The 19,116-nt window shown below is 42.1% G+C and overlaps 1 protein-coding gene across 1 annotated transcript in view; it reads right to left on the bottom strand.

The window, feature by feature from the left end:
* The window catches only part of ITPR2 (inositol 1,4,5-trisphosphate receptor type 2), a 434,318-nt gene that overhangs the window by 25,249 nt on the left and 389,953 nt on the right, over nt 1–19,116 (bottom strand). Inside the window, exon 55 of the mRNA XM_054591314.1 lies at nt 17,423–17,583. Within this exon, the coding sequence (XP_054447289.1) occupies nt 17,423–17,583 (161 nt within the window). The remainder of the gene's footprint in view (nt 1–17,422; nt 17,584–19,116) is intronic.

Genomic DNA, 19,116 nt, shown 5'->3' with positions numbered 1-19,116 from the left:
ATTGCATTCACCTGTGTTAGACATTTCTACCACTCTTTCTATCTAGTTCACCTTAGACTGTACCCTGTCTTTCATTAATGATATAAACTAATTTCTATTCCGTCTTAGGCAGTCTTTTAGTAGAGAAAGAATTGGTGAGAAAAGATACGGCCAACGTGGGTTGTTGACCTAAATTTGACTCCAGCCTCAATTCCATTTTCTTTGCCATTTTCATGCTCAGATGAGAGCTGGCAACCAAATGATAACCAGCCGAACCATGGTTTGCAGTGACAGGTTATGTCCTGCAAAGTAAATTTCATCGACACTGTAGGACTACTTGGTGACCACTTGAATGTGCAGAACCTTATATGGAAGAGAGCTCCACTGCTTTTCTTCAAGGCTGGTATGTGATTGTGCTGTCAACCTCTGGCTTTCAAGTCTATCCAGGCTTGCGGTTTTGATTATAAAACCACAAAATATCAGAGACAGAAGGACCTTTTGATAGATTTAATTCATCCCTTTTGCTTTTCATAAAAGGAAGCAAGAGGAGGTTAAATAACTTATCTGAGCTTTCTTATATCTCTTAATTTCTAACTCAGTCTTTCATGTCCAATAAATTAATTTTGGGTCTGTGGGATTCTCTGATCAGAGGTTCCACTTGAACATGTGTAGATTGAAGAGTTCCCTCCATTCATTACTGAAAGTCATCAGACATAGCTTTAAGTGTTAAGGTAAATAATATTATCTTCCTTTTTTAACAGAGAGAACACTGAAGCAGAGAGGTGACGCAGAATGCCCAAAGTCACCCAGCTAGGAAGTAGCCTCGCTGGGGTATAAACTCAAGACAGCCCGATACCTGTGCTCTCCTTCCAATGACTTTTTGCTGACTAGTTGTCATCTGCATTATAAGGAAGCTAAGTCACTAAAGACATTATTACTTATTTCTCATGTATTTGTTTGTTCATTCAGCCATCCATCCATTCAGAAAATATTAAATAAATCTCTTCTACCATTGCTCTAAGTCTTGATGATATAGCAACAAACAAAACAGTCACTGCCCTAATGCAGATTATATTCAGATAAGGAAGATAGGCCAAAAGAGGAAATATATAATATCATGTTGGATTACAATAATTGGGGAAATAAACAAACAGGGTAAGAGATTAAGAGTGATACAGTCAGGAGAAGAAACCCCTTTTGAAAGGTAACCTTCAGAAAGCCTCTCCGAAGTGGTAATAATTAAGCAGAGATGTGCAGGATGTGAAAGAATAAGTAGAGTGTTGGAGGCTGAGAGAAGAACAAACACAAAGGCCCTTGGAGAGAGACAGGTTTGACGTACTATGGAAACAGCACTGAGAACGTGGCTGGAGCTGAAGGAAGTCCAGGCAGAGGATGGCGGGTGTCAGAGCAGATAGGCCTGGATGTGAAGTTCAAATTGTATTCTATGTACTAGGAAGCCAGAAATATTCTGATTTACATTTTTAAAACTATCCCTTTGTTCCCTAAGGAATAGTCAATAGAAGGAGAAAACTCAGTATGGAGGCAGAAAGACCAGTTTAGTGACACCTGCAGCAGTCTAGGCGAGAGCTGAATGTTATCTGGACTAGAGTTGCAGAAGGCTTAGTAAGTGATGGAGTCATAGCTACTTCATTGGGTAATGCAGATGACATATTTCGATAGAGTGTGTGTGGTATATTTTGATGAAGAGTAGAGAGAAGAATGAGAAGTCTTAACTTTTAGTTAAGGTTTAAAACATTTCCAATTAAGTGTTTAAAAAGGACCAAATGCATGTGCAGAAAATGGGGAGTATATCTGTTGTATAGTAAAGAATACGACTGGTCTTTGATTCTGATTCTAGAGAGAAAGATTCTAAAATCCTTGGAATTTCCCCAATGGTAGAAGTGTCTTTTTATTCATGAGTCTCCTGGATCACACCCACGTTTCTTTTAAGAGGTAAGATGAGTCAGAATGGGGGCTGGTCACCGGAGAGATCAACCATGCCATTGGGGGGTCGGGGCGTTGAGTCAGCCATGCTTCCAGGGATAGGGAAGGGACTGAAGATTGAGTTCAAATTTTATGGTAAATGATGAAGTCGATCATGCCTATGGAAATAATGCCAATAAAAACTCAGGACATGGAAGCTCAGTGGAGCTTCCTCGTTGGCGAACACATCACTGCACCAGGAGTATGATGTCCCCTGTTCTACAGAGAGAGGGCACAGAGCACTGCGTTTGAAACCCATGCAGATCTCATGATCAATATCCTTTACAATGAAAGTGTAATGGAAAGTATAGTGCTTCTCTCACTTTCGTGTCATTCTAGTGAATAATTAAACCTGAAGGGGTCATGGGAAACCCTGACTTTGTAGCCAGTTGGGCAGAGATGCAAGCGGCCTGGAGACACCCAGAGCACAGCTGGCATCTGGTGTAAGGGCCGTCCTGTTGGGAACGTGCCCTCTCGCTTGCGGGGTCTGAGGTAGCTCTGGGTGGTTAGCCTCAGAGCTGTACTGCAGTACACGGGTCGGTGACAGAACAGCATCCCACGTCACTGTCCCTGCATAAGACAGAATGAACCTGGGAAAATGATTTATTTACAGCCAGGAGCTAAGGGAAAGAGAGCATTTTAGTCCTTCTACCAGTCTGTTTTAAACAGTAAGTAAATCCACATATTACCTTTTAAAATGTATTTATGAAGCTAAAATATCTTAACATTTTCTTTTAGGTTATTTTCTCCTGTGTGGAATTTTCATTCAAATATCAATAGCTCCACTTCTAGTTTTAAAGAGATTGATCTTTATTTTTATCAGTTAGCAAACATGACTCCTATATGAGTTCCAGAACTCCGTCTTTATTCCTGATCACTGTTCTCTCCTGAACCCCAGTTCTGTTATCTCCAGGAACCAGGAAGTCACTGCCCTCTGAATGGCCCATGGTCATCACACGTGGAATGAGCTAGCCACCAAAATCACTGTTTTCCTGAATGTTTGAAGGGGAGCGGTGGTAACTACTGATATTTCAGTCAAAAGAGTATTCTTGTAGTCACTGAACTTGAAACCATAATCTTTTCCTTTCCCCATGGACTTCACTGTCCACAAACAGTTTTCTTATTTTATCTTTCATGTGGAATCAGAGAGCCAAAAGTTCGTGCTGAAAGAACCTCAGAGATCAGTTATTTCATTCATTTATTCAATAAATATATGTTGAGAGCTCTCCCTCCCCACTCATAAACTGCTCTAGGTACCAGGGAAACAGTGACCAGGATAGTCAAGAGTCCAGTTTCCAGGGAAACGAAAACAATTAGAAAATAGTCAATGAATTCACAGGCAAATAATTTCAGACAGTGTTGAGGGCTTTGAGTAAAATATGACAAGACGCTCTTATAGATGGCCTGGGGGCTTCCTGAGTAAGGTTGGCCAGAAATGGAGGATTTTAGCTTTTGAAGATAAGCATTCCAGCCAAAGGGAACAGCAGGAGACAAGGTCGGCAGAATGGGAAACCACAAGGGGAAAAAAAGCCAGAGAGGCTGGGCAGGGGCGGGGGGCAGGGGTGGGGGGCAAGCTTTCCTGGTTCACGGGTGGTGGAATGAGGTCAACAGCCCGTCCTCACTCTTCGTCAAGTCATTGTTCCACCTCATCCACCCCTCCTTCCTTTCTATTGCTGCTTCTTTCCATCGCATTTTTCATCGGTGTGATTGTCCCTGGTTTCTGTTTCTTCAACCTCTTGCCCGTTTACTGCATCCTACCATGCACTTCCAAAAATTCCATTTAAAAAATCATATCATCCCCCTACTTGCAAATATTGCTGCCTGGTGTCATCATCCGACCTTCACGACCATACGTTTTGCTCCCCTAATTAGGTCCAAGATTCTTGAGGGCTGAGAATTCATGTGTTCTATATGTGTGTTCCCCTGAAGTATCTAACCTATTGCTACAGACATGGTAGGCTTTAAATAAAAATTGTTGAATAAATAACAATTCAGTTGTTATTTATTGTGATCCTCAAACACTAATGTATATTTTAACATTTAATGAAACATCTACTATGTGTTAGATACTGCATAAATGTTAACTTGTTTAATCTTCATAGAAACCGTATAGGTAGGAATGTTTATCCGTTTTATGGATGAATAAACTGAGCTATGGGAATGTTAAATTGCCTGCCCAAGGCTCCCAAAGTCCCCCAGTCCATGTCTAAAGCAATACACCAGGCTGCCACGTTCTCACACAACTGGGACCCTTCACTAACTCCTCTTCAACCCTCCACATGCCTATTTCTTTCTTGGTTATTTGGGCAGAAGTGAGATACATACTAGAAAACAAGGTGGGGAATACATGTTGTTCCCAAGTGAGAATAATATCATCCTCAATAAAATGGGTTATTACATATCTGATGGCACTATTTCCATTTAGTGATGGCACTAAAATAATATTTCAAATTGGATTTAGTGCTTCCAAATGGTACTCGGCTGTCAGCTTGGGCACCGGGAACCCTCCGAGGCCCTGTGGCGCCGGCGCAGCCGGAGACGGTGGGAACTGCCCAAGCTCCACCAGAGTTTCACGCCTTAATTTTCTCTCAGAGGGTTAAGCTCCAGGTCATAGAGAAAAATGCGTGGTCTGGTCCCTAACTAGTGCTGTCCCGTGGAGAAGGCCAGCAGCATGGAGATATAATCATGTGGACAGTGACCGTCTGTATTGAATGGCTAGACTCCAGCCAGCATTGGTGGCGGCGCGGGGGAGGCCAGGGTCCAACCATACACGACCTCCCAGTGAACGACATGGAAACAGTCAAATTCTGACCATTACAAAACTCCTGCCACAACGCTTCGTTTGTAATATGAAACAAACATTATCATATTCAAAGGCTGAGGTAATGACTTCTTTTAAATTATTAGAGTTGTCAGAATTTTAGAACTAGCACAGAAGAGACTTTGGGAACCACTTAGGCTCTCATTATAGATGAGGACTTGATACGCCTGGAAGTCAAAGGTACAGGTAGAACCAGAGCCAAGGGCCTTAATGTCCCAACTCGGCACTAGGTAGCTAGAAGAAAACTCCGGGTGATTATCTCTTTGTCAAGTTACAGGTGCCTTTGCAAATAAACAGCCTCTGAGTTTGGCTATTTATAAATTTCAGGTTGTGGTGAACTGAGGTTCTTTATGTCAGTCGTATTTGAACTCCCTATCAATAATCTCACAGAATAACATGGACACTTTAAACCCTCTCTTAAGACTTAATAATGACCCATGCGGAAGGGAACTTAAGGGAGTCAGAATATTTTTTTTCTAAAGCAAAATGTGTGCTTTATACTGGATCTTTTTAAAATGTTGGAAAAAATTAAAACGGTGATTATATGCCTGAAAGGTGCCGCAAATTCTTCACTTGAAGAAGCCGAAAATGTACTCCGCAAAATGAAGTAGACGTCTTTCGTTGCGTCCATCATCTAGACAAGGGGAATGCACAGCTTGCTCCCTTATCCCTCAGGGTGAGCGTGTAAGAGGGATAGATTCATTCTCACAGAATCTGTGCTCTGACCCGGGGGGGCCCCGCCAGCCCCCTTTCACTGCAGCCCCACCCCGCGGCCTCTCCGGGGCACTCCGGAGAGTATCACAGCATGCCTCTCTGGGTGAGGTCTGTCCTAAATCACTTGTGAAACTCAACTGGATCCAATGTTTCAAGCAATTCAAGCGTTTACATGAAACTCCTGACTTTGGTTTGACAAAGGAACAAGTGCCACATGGGCGTGAGTTTGAGTCAGGCCACAGGATAGGAAGGCCCTGCTACCTGATCTGTCCCAGCGGGAACAGTAAGTTTGCAAAAACTGCCGAATTTTTAGGGTCTGCCTTCTACTCTGAACAGGAAACTCTGCGGCAGGCCACGCCTGGTCTTGATCTCCTTCGTCTCCCTTCCCAGGAGCTAGCCCCGTGCCTAGGGTTTCACAGGTCACAGGCAGTATTTACTGAAGAAAGGAAAGTCGACCATTGTGTAACCTCTCAGAGAAACACTATGCAGAATCAGTAAGCACTGTGTTTGTACATTAAAAGGCTTACGAAGGCTCTGCATCTGCGAAGTAGTATTTAAATTTAGCTAAATTATTTTAAGTAGCCAAATATTTTAAATAGAAGTAGAATGATGAAATATCTGTTGAGCAATAACCCGGAGCCAGACACTATGTTAAACACTGGGATATATGTGATTCTATTTAATCCCTACAGGAATCCTAGTAAATAGGGGTATTATCCCCACTTACAGATGAGGAAACAGGCTCAAGAGACCTGGTTTGTAACCAAACCTCAGATGTTATCATTTCAAAACACCTTGATCTCTAAATTCCCATAAAAGCAACTGACTCCACTAGCCTGACATCAAATGACTAACCTCTGAAATGCAAACGCTGTCTTAACTAATTGCTTATGATATGGCACGGACTATGCCAGTCTATTAAAAACCATTATACAGAAGTCGTGTGGCTTTACGGTATATAGTTCTCTTTCCCACAACTTACATTTTGATAACATCTGTTACTCTCTGGAAGAAAGCCATAACTTCTGAGGAAAATCTATCAGTCCTAACAACGTGGATTTTATTGTTCCGGAAAACCAATTGAGAATTGAACAAGATCATACGCTAATGACCAGAACTAAATTTCTTTCTTTTTCTTTCTGAAGTTCTTTGTTTCTGGACTTTTTCTCTTTCCTGGCACAGCAGGAAGAACTCTTTTATTAAGTTTATGAGAATCAGAGCTGTGAACATCCCTTTATAAGTCTAAAATAAATGGCTTGGGATGGGTCATAATTTCAAAGATGCTTCCATGTATTGAACTAAATCCAAATCACTTTGCTATAACCAAGGGTGTCCAACCTTTTGGTGTCTCTGGGACACACTGGAAGAAGAAGAGTTGTCTTGGGCCTCACATTAAATACATGGTGACGCATAATCACAGAAAAATCTTATAACATTTTAAGTAAATTTACAATTTTGTGTTAGGCCACATTCACAGCCATCCTGGGCCACACGCGGCCCATGGGCTGGGGGCCGGACACACCTGCGCATTTGGGATTGCAGCAGGGTCCCGCACCGCAACCTATCAGCGCTGGGTCACACACGCAGGGTATCCACACAGCGACCAAAACCATGTTCCAGGTTCACTGGCTAATGAAGTGAAAGCCTCTTTCAGAGCCCTCCTACAATATGAGGATTGTTTTTATTCCTTCCTGGTTCTACTGTTTGATGAATGAAATCTGGGTGGTAGACTCTTGACATTATTATTATAAGTTATGGTCAATATTAAATAACAGAGCTCTGGGTCCTTCCATCAAAGGACATGCTCTCCGATTTACTTACTTAATATAATCTCCCTTGGACAGCCTCATCCAATCTGAGATTTCAACTATTCAGTATACCCCAGTGACTTATGGACCTTTATGAGCATTTATCAAATCCTTATTGGGTACTGACTATATACCAGGCACTGTTCTATGCTCCTGGGATACCCTAGTGAGTAAAAGAGACTGAAGTCGTATCCTTGTACGAGGTTATCTTTACTAGCTTCTTGTTGGAATTACAAACCCATGTGTTTAGTTTCTTACTGAGCATGTGTATTCGGACACCCAAATCGTACGTGAGCAAACCCCTAGGACTGGAGCCCCACTGCTCAACCCCCAGCAACTCTCCAAGGCCAGAGGCCCAGCCCACCTCTCCTCCCTTCAGAGAATCCTCTCTGTGAATCTTTTCCTAGCCATCATTTCCTTTCAGTCTCCAGGGCGTTTCATTCCCGCTCTCATCATCGTTACTGGGTGAAGAAATCCTTCTGCCTGTTTTTCTCTCACCCCAAGGCAGACCCCTTGAATCCATTTCTTACACTGCCATGGAACATGCTTTCTAAAATACACACCTGATCCTGTCTTTTTAATATCTCTGAGGGGCTTCCCTTAGCTTTCAGGGTAAAGTGAAAACTTCCAAGCACACAAGGCCCTTGTGGTCTGGCTCCTGGTTGCCACCTCACCTCCTGTTCAGGGGAGCCTCGGCCTTTCTCCAGACAGGCCCATGGCTCCCTCCAGCTGCTGCCTCCTCACCTCCCTGACGCACTCGTGCACCCAGGCACAACCTCGGGAAGCCTCCCTTCCCCAGCCATCTGCTGGCAGCAGGCTCCCCACCGCACTGCGCCATTGCTATCCCTTTGCATCATCTCTCTGCCTCCTGAAGCTTATGGTACATGCTCCGCCTCGATCCTCCAGGCAGCCCAGCGCCTGGAGCACAGCAAGCGCTCAACTTGTGTTTGTTGGATGCACAAATCTTTAACTGATGGACAATGATGGGTCATCTGCGTTTTCCAGTCATATTTGATTCTATCTTAACTGTGGCAGCTTAGAGACTAAGAATTGTAATTCCTTAAAATACTGGAGAAGCAGGAAGAGCTTTCCTCCTTCCGAAGGGGTGTCTTTTAGTTTTTGGATTGGGTTTTTCCCTCTACCTTTTATCCAATGCTTGACTCACATATATTTGATCTTAGTAAAATTTTGCCTGATTCTTCTGAGGAAAAACACATAGGTAACAGTAAAATCATAGACATCAGCCTCAGAACAATTTGTGTTTGGATCGTAGTCCAGGCACTCACTTGCTGAGCACTGTGGATAAATAATAAACTTCACTGAGTCTCAATTTACCTAAAATGGGTATAATTAGATAAGATAGCAGGCAAAGCTGCTAGCGCGTATTATAAATTTAGTATTTATTTAGTATTATAAATTTAGTTTCCTTTCTTTTTTCTCTGCTCACCCTTTCCATTTAACATACATGCTTTGCTGGAATATATTTCCCTCCCATCTGACGAAATCCTCATTTTTTTAAGGTCTTCATTCTCTTCTCTGTGCAGCTGTCCCTACTGCCTTCAGCCAGAAAGACTGTCCTGTCATCTGGGCTCTCGAGTCTCTGTGTGTCTTACTCATTTTGTTCAACAAATCAATGCTGAGGGCCTACTATGCCCAGGGCATTAATTTAAGGGCTGAGAATTCTTCAGTGAACAGAACAGGTATGTAAATGCCTAAGCCACAGTGCAGAGAAATAAACTTTCAACAATAAAAAAATCATCTTAGGTCAGATTATGATGAGTGCTCCGGAGGATGACAGCATAGAAGGAGCTGGAATGGGGGTGTCAGGGAAGGCACTACGCATGGAAAGAGCTGGAAGACAACTACAAATGCATGGCACCCACCTGTCAAGGCCCAGACCAGGAAAGAAGCATGGCATTTTTCCAGAAAAAGAAAAGGGCCAGTGTGGCTGAACTGTAGTTGGCTAAGGAAGGGGGCATAGAATGAGACTGGTGAAGTAGGCTGGGCCAGAATGCATAAGGGGCCATGGGAGAAAATATGGTTTACATTCTAAGTACTGCTGAATGGTTTTAAGCAGGGGCATAACAGTAATTTGCTTAGAGATTTCTCCAGCTGCTGTGTGTTTGTTCGTGTATTATACCTCTCACCGGAGTTCTGATTTGTCCTATAGTTTCTGGTGAATACTCATATAGCTGTCCTTTCTATTAAATTGTGGTTCTGTGAGGGCAGTGACAATATTTATTCTTGTTTCTGTCAGTGCCTCATATGTAGTGCTCCCTGGGAAATGCTTGTCAAGTTAAATTGCAACATCTTGGAGCCTCTGTCTTTCGTGCCTGCCATTGTAATCACTGCAGTAGTAACGCCTGTAATCTTTGTGGGAAGCTTGCAGTTGCCCGTCAGCTCTGAATGAGCACGTCTTTTCATTAGAATTCCTCTCAGGCCTTCCTGCCATTGTAGGGGGTTGGCCAGCTGACTTCCTGTCTCATAGCCAGGTCTCCTCCCCGCCCTGGACTGAGAGTGCACAGTCCCTCTTCTGCACAGCACAAGGTTCGCTGCTGAGAGTGCCAGGCACAGTGGCCTTGCCTGCTCCCCCAGGAACCACTGCCTCTAGCTTTATATATTGCGGTACAGCAGCGAATAACAACAGGATGTTTATTGACCACTTGCATGTGCCTGGCACATTAAGAACACAGCATCCCTTTCTGCTAGCCATGCAACTTTGGGCACGTTACCAGTCTTTGATAAGCCTCAGTTTCCTCATGTGTAGAACAGGGATAATAATAACAGACTGCCTCCCAGGGTTGTTATGAGGCTTTAATAGAGGTCGCGCACGTCAAACACTTAGCACAGCACCTGGAATATAGTCAGCATTCACCCAATGTCAGGAAATCAGTAGGATTATTGTTAGTAGGCATGGTTTTATTAATCCTCATAGTAACTCTGTAAGGAAAGTCGTGTTAGGTCCTGGATGAATATATAGCTGGTGCATACAGATACAGCCGTACTAGTTACTAAACCCTTGCAGTATTTCCTAGTTGCCTAATCAGCCATTGTCTCAAGCCCTCCAAATTCTCCCCTCCCCTTATGACCCTGAAGACTTCTTGGCTAAGATTCTTTCCCTGGGATCTCTGCCTGTCCTTCGTCCCCATGATCCAGAAACTAAAGGACAGGGCCTGGCTGAGCAGGAGGCCTTCAGGATCCAGGCACAGCTCAGATGGTTCTATTCTGAGCACTGACCGGCTGATGAAACTTATTTCATCAATGCGTAAAGTGAAGTGCAGAGGGGAAGGCAAAGTCCACCAGTCTTGCAGAGAAAAATCCTAAAAAGTCAAACATCAGAATATAACACCCAGGTTTACTACTTTACACTGAGCTTCTCTTTAGACACTGATTAGAAAAAGGAACACGATCCATTTATTTTGCTTCTTGACTTTTGAGGACTATAATTGGACATCAGTAAACTGAGTTTCTGATGAGCCCAGGAAGCTAAGCAGCTGATAACAGCTCCGAGTTGTCGCCTCACCTGCCTGCCCTCGTCTTTATTCCCCATCCCGTTTCCACCCATGAATTTCTTGAGAACACACTCACTTCCAGCACTGGGGTCTAATAACTTGAGCACTGGAACAGTCTTTGAGATGAAGACTCTGCGTACAGCCACATGGTTAAATACTCACCCTTTCCATCTCTATTTTCCAAACTAAGAAGAGGATTAGAAAGATGTTAACATGTGTACAAAATGTGACAACTCATGTATCTTACATATGAATACTAAATAGGAAATTAGAATAATGCAGAGGATAGATTGCACAATGACAATGAAATCCAGAGCTGGGAATTGAAAAAGATCCCTCTTAAATTGAAGACATATGTCTGGACTTAAAATGTGGAAAGTGAAGGTGGCGGCTCTTTGAATGTATACATTTACTTCGTAATCGTGCATTCCGAGCTGCAAGGACCTCCTTGGCTTGCCCCAAAATGTAAACATGTAAAAAAGTGTCTTGTTAAGGTTTAAAGTCTTTCAAATAGGTTTTAAAGACTGAGTAGTTACATAATTGGCTCAATTAGATCCAATTACACAATTAGTGCAAATTAGAAATAATAGAATCCGAACATACAATTTCATAATGATGACACATAATAATAATGAAGAAACTAAGGTGGCCAATGGTGTTCATGCAGGAGGGGTGCCCATAAATCTTAGAAGACTAGATGTCACTCACGAGCCCAAACATCCCCTTCCTCCCACAGTTACTACTCAAAAATACGATTTAACTAAGCAAGACTTACTCTGAGTTCTAGACACAGAAAACAACATCTGGAAACTTGTTTGTTCTTTCCTTCTTTGTGTAGCTAAAGTCAGGGGCGACTCAATTTCTTTTCTATCTCATTAAAAGGACGATGCCTCTCTGAGGCCTTAACAGATTGAGACAGGGAAGAGTTCATGCTGAAGGGTGAGTTAGGCAGACAAACCCACCAGGGCACAGCCTGCCCTCTGCTAGGAGAACGGCTGCAGGCGCAGGCGCTCTCCTGAGGGTTCTGCAGGGGGAAGCGGGGCGGGGGCTGGGCCTGAGACCGGCTGCCTGAGAGACAGAGGGAGTAAAATGCCTTGGCCCTGAAATCTGATCTTTAACATTACATTCATTATACTTGGTTCGGGTGCCATAACGCTTCATGCTGCACCTTTATCTTCTGATTTTAAAAAAAAGGGGAAAGATGACATTTGGCAAATGAGAAATTCAGGTTCCAAACTCTTGCAGCTACTTTGGTATATCTTTCTGTAAATTATGTCCAACTACAAGAGGGCTAAGAAGAAACCATTATTTGTTAACTCACTCATTATTTTATTTATTCATCCAGTAAGAATTTTGAGCCTCCTGAGAGAAGAGACTATTTCTTATTTATCCTACGTCTAAATCCATTGCACAGCTGCTGGCATATGGGAGGGACTCAATGTTTACTGAATTGTTTTTAATATGTATTACGGACATTGGAATCTGCCCTGGTATTACACAGAACGAAGAGTTACTCAGTTCCTGGTTGTGGCCTTCGAGAAACTTACTATTATTTTTGCATGTCGAGACAGACAATTATCATGTTAACAAAAACGTGAGTTAAACTGTCCTAGCCGACACTGACACAATGTCAGGAAACAGTTTTTAGTCAAGAGTCAAATAAGCAGAAAAACATACAAGTACCATGCACTAAAATGAGGAGAAGACCCCCACTGAAACCATGGTCATGGGAAGGATTGCCAGCCAGGGGTCGGTGGCAGCTCAGTGCCACCCGGACACTCAGACCCCAGTGGGGGCAGGCCGTATGTTCTGAGCGTGCATGGTGCCCCTCTTCCAGGCACATCGGTTTTGATTCTGCTGTTTGTCAAATTAAATAATAAATATCCCCAAAGGTCCCTAACATATCTCAGCAAATGAACAATGAAAATCTGAAAATGTCCCCAAAATGTTAAGAGCAAATCTAAAAGCTTTGGGCAGTTTTTTCTAATGATCTCCATGTTGTCTGTTCTTCTGCGATCACCCCTTGGATAATGGGAGAAGCAAGAGGGCTTAGTGATGCTCAAAGGCCATTACGAGCACAGATTGCAGCACATACCCTTTACATCCTTTTCTCTAGATTTTTTAAAAAAATTTTAAATTGCCTTTCATTATTTTACTTTCCTGCATGGTCCTTCCTTTTCCCTTCTCATTTTCTGTTCCCAAAAATTCTAGTTCAAAATATCAACTCTCTTATCAAAAATGAAGGTTTTCTTGCAAAATAAAAACATATTCCTCCAAATACTTTGATCTGCTCACATCTCCTCTAACAATATTCCAGAAAATGCTTTGTGTTAATTCAGATACTCAGACGGTGGATATTTAAGCAGCGTGGGATAGAACTGAAGGCAGAGATGAAGAAGTTTTAAGTATCTATTACTACTTCAGAATCTTGACCCTATCACTAGATGGATTTAGAGGCACAGATATATTTCCTTAGATTCTAACATCTAGAAGCAATATATTAATTTGTTTATAATGTATGTCTTAATGCATTTGGTATAATTCTTCCTTATTGACGTGGTAATAAAGTATACACATTGGAGGTGGAAAAGTATACAAAAGGGAGAAACATCCTCCCAGTTTGTTATATTCTTGTTTTCTTTCCATTTCACCAAAAGCCAGAAGGCATTTCCTAAGGGCCCCAAGGTACAAATCAGACTTACTTAATCAGTGTAGTAGAATTCAGATGAGTTGTTTTAGGAACAAATATGAGGAACTTCCTCCTCTTCTTTTGTATAAATCCTGATATATATAAAAGCTGCATCACTTATAACAATTATAGCTTCTTTCAAAGCCCTATTAATAAGCAAGCACTTAAATCAATTTGGCAAATGAACCTGTTTTTAAGGAGCAAATATAAAAGTGGCAGGCAATGTCTGGAAGGTTACCTACCAAACTGTTAAAGAGTAGTTACCTCTGGGTTGGACAGAGAACAAAATAATCTTTACATTAAGCTGTAGACATGCTTCAACTTGCTCCTTGCTCTAAAATCCACTTTTTTTCTAGGAGCATCAGGATTACAAGGCCATAATCTCCACCAAGTTGGGAGTTACACATTTTCTCAATTGGGTTCATCATCTATAGATTTCTAGAAGTTTTTGCAAAAAGGCTATTTTAGTAAATGAACCATCTCCCATACTAATGGCTGGTTTCCATCAGTCCTGAGCTTAATATCACTTTTCCTTCTCCTGACTATTAAAATTCAGGGCCAGTGACTGTTCCCTTGGATGTGCACTGCTTGAATGAGAATGAGACAGTTCATACTGGAATAAGCTTGTGAGCTCTCATGCCTCCTGTCATGGCTTTGGACAGAGTTGTGACAGAAGAGGATGGGCAGAAACACAGGTAAGTACATGGATACTTAAAAATTCAAGTCCAAGTACCTGGAAAAAAGGCTGGGTTTCATGATAAGGCTAAAGACGGGCCTACATTTTCATAGCAGTCTTCTCTTATGGTAGAAGTCACCTGGTGATGTCCTCATTACAATTTCTAGACTTTGACCTGTCCTTCTTTATGGTCTCTTCGTAGCCAATGATCTGTTGAACTCTGACATTGAAATGCTCATCTCTTGGCTTTCAACACACTCCACTTTCTGGTTCTCCTTTCTGCCCTTTTTACTGTCTTCTACTTATTTTAGTTGTCTTTCTCCTTTTCCAAATGTGAGATCCCACAAGTTCTCTCTTCTCTTCTCTTCTCTTCTCTTCTCTTCTCTTCTCTTCTCTTCTCTTCTCTTCTCTTCTCTTCTCTTCTCTTCTCTCTCTTCTCTTCTCTTCTCTTCTCTCTTCATAGTTCTCCCTTTTCCCACCTCCCTCTAATCTGATGGTTTCCACTGTCATTCCATGTGGACAGTCACAGTGAAAACTGTCAATTACTGAGGACCTATGCTATGCTACACTGTTTACATAGCATTCTTTGATCTCAAACCAACAATTTTCTGTCTTTTAGATGAGGAGGCAGAGTCTCAGGTACTTTCAAAGACTCATCCAAACGATCCAAGACCACACAACAAGTGAAGGAACTAAAGTTTGAGCCCAGATCTTTCTGGCTCTCTGGTGAATGCTATCATCAACGCACTGTCTCTCCTCATCCATAACTCAGTTTCCAGTCTTGTGTCAAAATCAACAGCTCCTCTTTTCTTACCAGCTTCTCCTTCTCACAGAGTCTTTCTGAAATGCAGACACCACCCTTCTGCATTGGTCACCACCAATGACCAGGCTCACGATGTCAAGCATCTTTGTCATGCAGTCTTCTGCCTCCCCTGCTCCTCCACGTCCCCCACCCCTAGTCTCAGTAATTGCCAAATACCACCTCTGACATCACCTTTCCCCTCTCAAAACCAGCCTACCTGCCACTGCCTGACTCTTGTCCTAGGCCACATTGCTCCCTTAGGTAAAACTTTCAGTGGCTTTCCATTGCCAATGAAATAACGTCCAAATACCTACAATTAATTACTCAAAAGTCCAATCTACTTTTCCTGTCAGATTTCTCAGAGGTTCCTTTTAGGAGGACTATGTGCCAGTGAAACTGGGTGACTAACTGGTCCCTGAGTGCTTGAATGCCCCATATTTATGCCTTTGTTGAGGCTGCCCCCCTTATGTGAACTCACTCAAACCAGCAGACACCGCTCATCTGCACAAAGTCTACCCTGTCTGGTGTACTGCCCCGTAACAAACACACACGCCAGTTCCCCTTCACCGCAGGCCAGTTCGATGCCCCCACATATCTTTGAGCCTATACATATTTTCATTTGTTCCGCTCTCGGGGAACTTAGCCTATTCTACTTTTGATTCATTATTCCCTTTTCCCCTCTTACTCTAAATACCTTGGCAGAGAAGGGATGTATCAAACCCTTCAGTGTTTTCTCTGAAATCTTTTAATTCAAGGGACATACGGATGCCCAATAAAGACAGCAGTGGGCAAAAGTAGGTTTACGGTTGTTTGTGTGGAAAAGGACATGCAGAGAGCTATTGTAATAATCATGACCTGCACATCTTTCCACACAAACGAGTGTAAACCTACTTCTGTCCACCCCTGTACAGAGTAGTTAAACTCATACTTTTATGAAGTATAGCAATCTGAGGTCATACTTTAAATGCAATGATTTACATGTTTTTTATTCTCCAGCAAGCAGAAACAAAATGTTTCACACAAATGGTCCCCAAGCAGCTCAATATCAAGAATGTATAAAATAATGACTATATATGCATATCCTCAAAATGATTTTTTTTCCTAATTTAGAAGGAAGAGAGAGCAGAAAAGGGTATATAAAAAAAAAGGATATTAGGTTCTATCTACCATCATATGAAGAATTTAGAGAAAACAACCTATGTAGGACGCAAGTCAATAATAAAAAAAGCATGGAAAATGTTGAACTATAAAAATATAATTTGTATGAGGGCTCTTGTGACACAAATATTGTCAGATAAGGTAAACTACTGCAATGTTAACTTGCACTTATTAATATGTTAGCTTCTGAAAATGTTCTGTGGTTTCTCCCTATATTATAGTTTGTCTTCCTCAGTGGACAGTAAGGTCCCAGAGGGAAGGCAAGAGAGCCACCATTACCTGCATCTCCTGCCACTTTGTGGTGCTCACTAAATGTTATTCCTGGGACTGAGCAGAAAAGAGAACCATGACTCTTCTAAGGCCTTATTCTCAAACAGTTAATGTAGTTTGACAGGGTGATTTTTTTTTTAAATCCTCACCTGAGGATATGTCCATTGATTTCAGAGGGAGCAGAAGAGAGAGAAACAGTGAGAGAAACATTGATTGGATGTTCCCACATATGCCCTGACTAGTGATCAAATCCGCAATCTATGTATGTGCTCTGACTGGGAATTGAACCTCCAACCTTTTGGTGCATGGGGCGATGCTCTAACTAGCTAGGTCACTTGGCCAAGGTGTTATGGTCAGGTTTATTATAAGAATATGAGAATTAATATCCAATGCGATGACACTAAATGTGTATCATCACATTGAAGTTGTAACTTTGAATTCTCCTTAAGCCAGTCGATTTTAAACTTCTTTGAAACAGGAGCAACATTGGACCAAGGATAACCACACCCTCTGTGCAATGTGATTAATCTTAACGAGGAGTAACAAGCAACTGGATGTGGAGGGATCACTGCAGATACATCACCAACACTGTGTGTTCACACTGAGATCGAACATTATACTCTTCCCTTTCTTAAACCCTTGGTTTCTGAAATTCAAGAGATTTCTTAAAGTATGAATCTTCTGTTCATATTTGCCAATGGGAAAGTTCCAAATTTGGAGAATTGAGACATTAGCAATGACAGGAGGCACGAGGTCAGAAGATGACAGATGTGACAGATGGTGCTATTCACTGCACAGAGATTTCTTCAATAAATATCTGTGCACCTGAGACTTAGATTTGGTTTGTATAACTAAGAAGTCCAGGGGGAACCAATGACTTCGCCAGTACAGCAGTACGACGGTGATTGACAGTCCTATTTAAAAGGTAACAAAATGAGAGAAGGGCAGGGTGGGGAAGGAAAAGCATACAAAATCCAATATAGTCAAAATCAAACCGTCTGATCACTCACCACAATCATCTGAGCCACGTAACTTTCCGGTCCAGTGTATTCTGTTGGGTCTTTGACCTTCACCAAGACTAGGAAGTACAAATAATGCCACATATTGTGTTCTGACTTGATGTGCTCCTCAAATGAAACAGTTTTATTATCAAACTTGTCCCTTTCGAGTCCTGCAAAACACAGGAAACACAATGTATGTAATTTTTCATTTAATCAGTACTTAACTTCTTAGTCTCCCTGAGAAACATAATAATTATGCGAAAAAAAAAAAGATTTCTGTAAGAATGCACCAATTTAAAATGTTATGATTAAAAACAATACAGTACATAAGATCTCTAGAACAAAAGGTCATAGTTTATACATTTCTTCTCAGCTAACACTTTTTTCCCCATGGATATTTGGGTATGCACAGTTCTATTATAAATGTAAAATTTGCAGATAATTTCAAATAAAACCATATCAAAACTGTCAAATTAAACTGGACCATAAGTCTAAGCAAAAGAAGTAAAAACGATTGCTCAAGAAAAGGCACAAATGATAATCAGGACAGAAAAAAAAAATCATTTTATCCAGGAACTTGCAATAAAATGAGGGAAGGCAGCTAAGAGTCATCTCTTCAAAACTACTTGGGATCCATGAAGGGTAAGCAAACGTCCACCGGGCTCTGGGCTCTGAGTGCAGTAAGGACTCACAGACCCATCTGGCTCTTCACACGCCTCTGGCCCAAGCATTTGGGGAAGGGGATGGTGTGCTCAGTTCCAGGCCATATTTTCAGTCTCTGGGTGGATGCTGAGGAATATGGATCTGGATAGTAATATTTTTTGTCTCAAAGGTTGAAGACTGGGTGAAAGAAAATGATTGGAGATGAAGAAAACCATCTATGGAAAAATGAATAGGAAGCCAAGGAAAATGGGATGTTGGGATTCAGTCTTGTTTTGCTGTTCAGATATTGGAGAAGAAACCAGGAAATTGAATTCCAATCCTGGCTCCTCTTTTCCTAAGAATATTTTAAAACAACAACAACAACAAAAAGCCCTTGGGTTATTCAGGCAGAAAGAAGACACTTTAAATATTCAGATACACTGTATAACAAGTAAAAAAAAAAAAAATCTGTCCCAAATGGAATGACCTTTTAAATTATATCCTTGGATATTTAATGGAAAATACCATAAAATTTAGCTGGCCGATGGCTATGCCTCATCTTATCCGACCCATCGCCAGCTCAGCACGCTCCAAACAGAGCCCCGTCGCCTTCCTCACCCCTGCCCCACCCCCAGTCCCCTTTTCACGCCACGGCCATGCCATGCTTCCAGCTGTCCAAGCCAAAACTCTAGGAGCCATTCTTGGATCCTTTTCCGCTCTCACATGCCACATCCCATCTGTGGCTGAGATTCTTCTTTTGCCTCTACCTTCAACACATATTCCGAATCGGGTCACTCCTCACCGCCCCCAGCACGACCGCCCTGGTCTGAGCCCGTGCCGTCTCTCATCTGGGCTACTACGATGGCCTCCCGGGCCTCCCTCTTTCCACTCTCACTCTCTGCAGCCCATCCTCAACGCAGTAGGCAGGTGATCCTTTAAAAATCTAAGTGAGCTGGCATCTCTCCCGTTTTCCAAATCCTGCCGTGGTTCCTCCCCTCCTTCAGGTAAAGATCAAAGTCATTGAAATGGTCTCCAAGGAGGGTGGCCAGATAAAATATAAG

Source organism: Pteronotus mesoamericanus, unplaced genomic scaffold (genome assembly GCF_021234165.1).
Source record: "Pteronotus mesoamericanus isolate MK-2021 breed Mesoamerican mustached bat unplaced genomic scaffold, CSHL_Meso_final scaffold_21, whole genome shotgun sequence".
NCBI lineage: Eukaryota > Metazoa > Chordata > Mammalia > Chiroptera > Mormoopidae > Pteronotus > Pteronotus mesoamericanus.
Note: the sequence above shows the minus strand (reverse complement) of the source record. Positions and strands in the feature narration are given on the sequence as shown.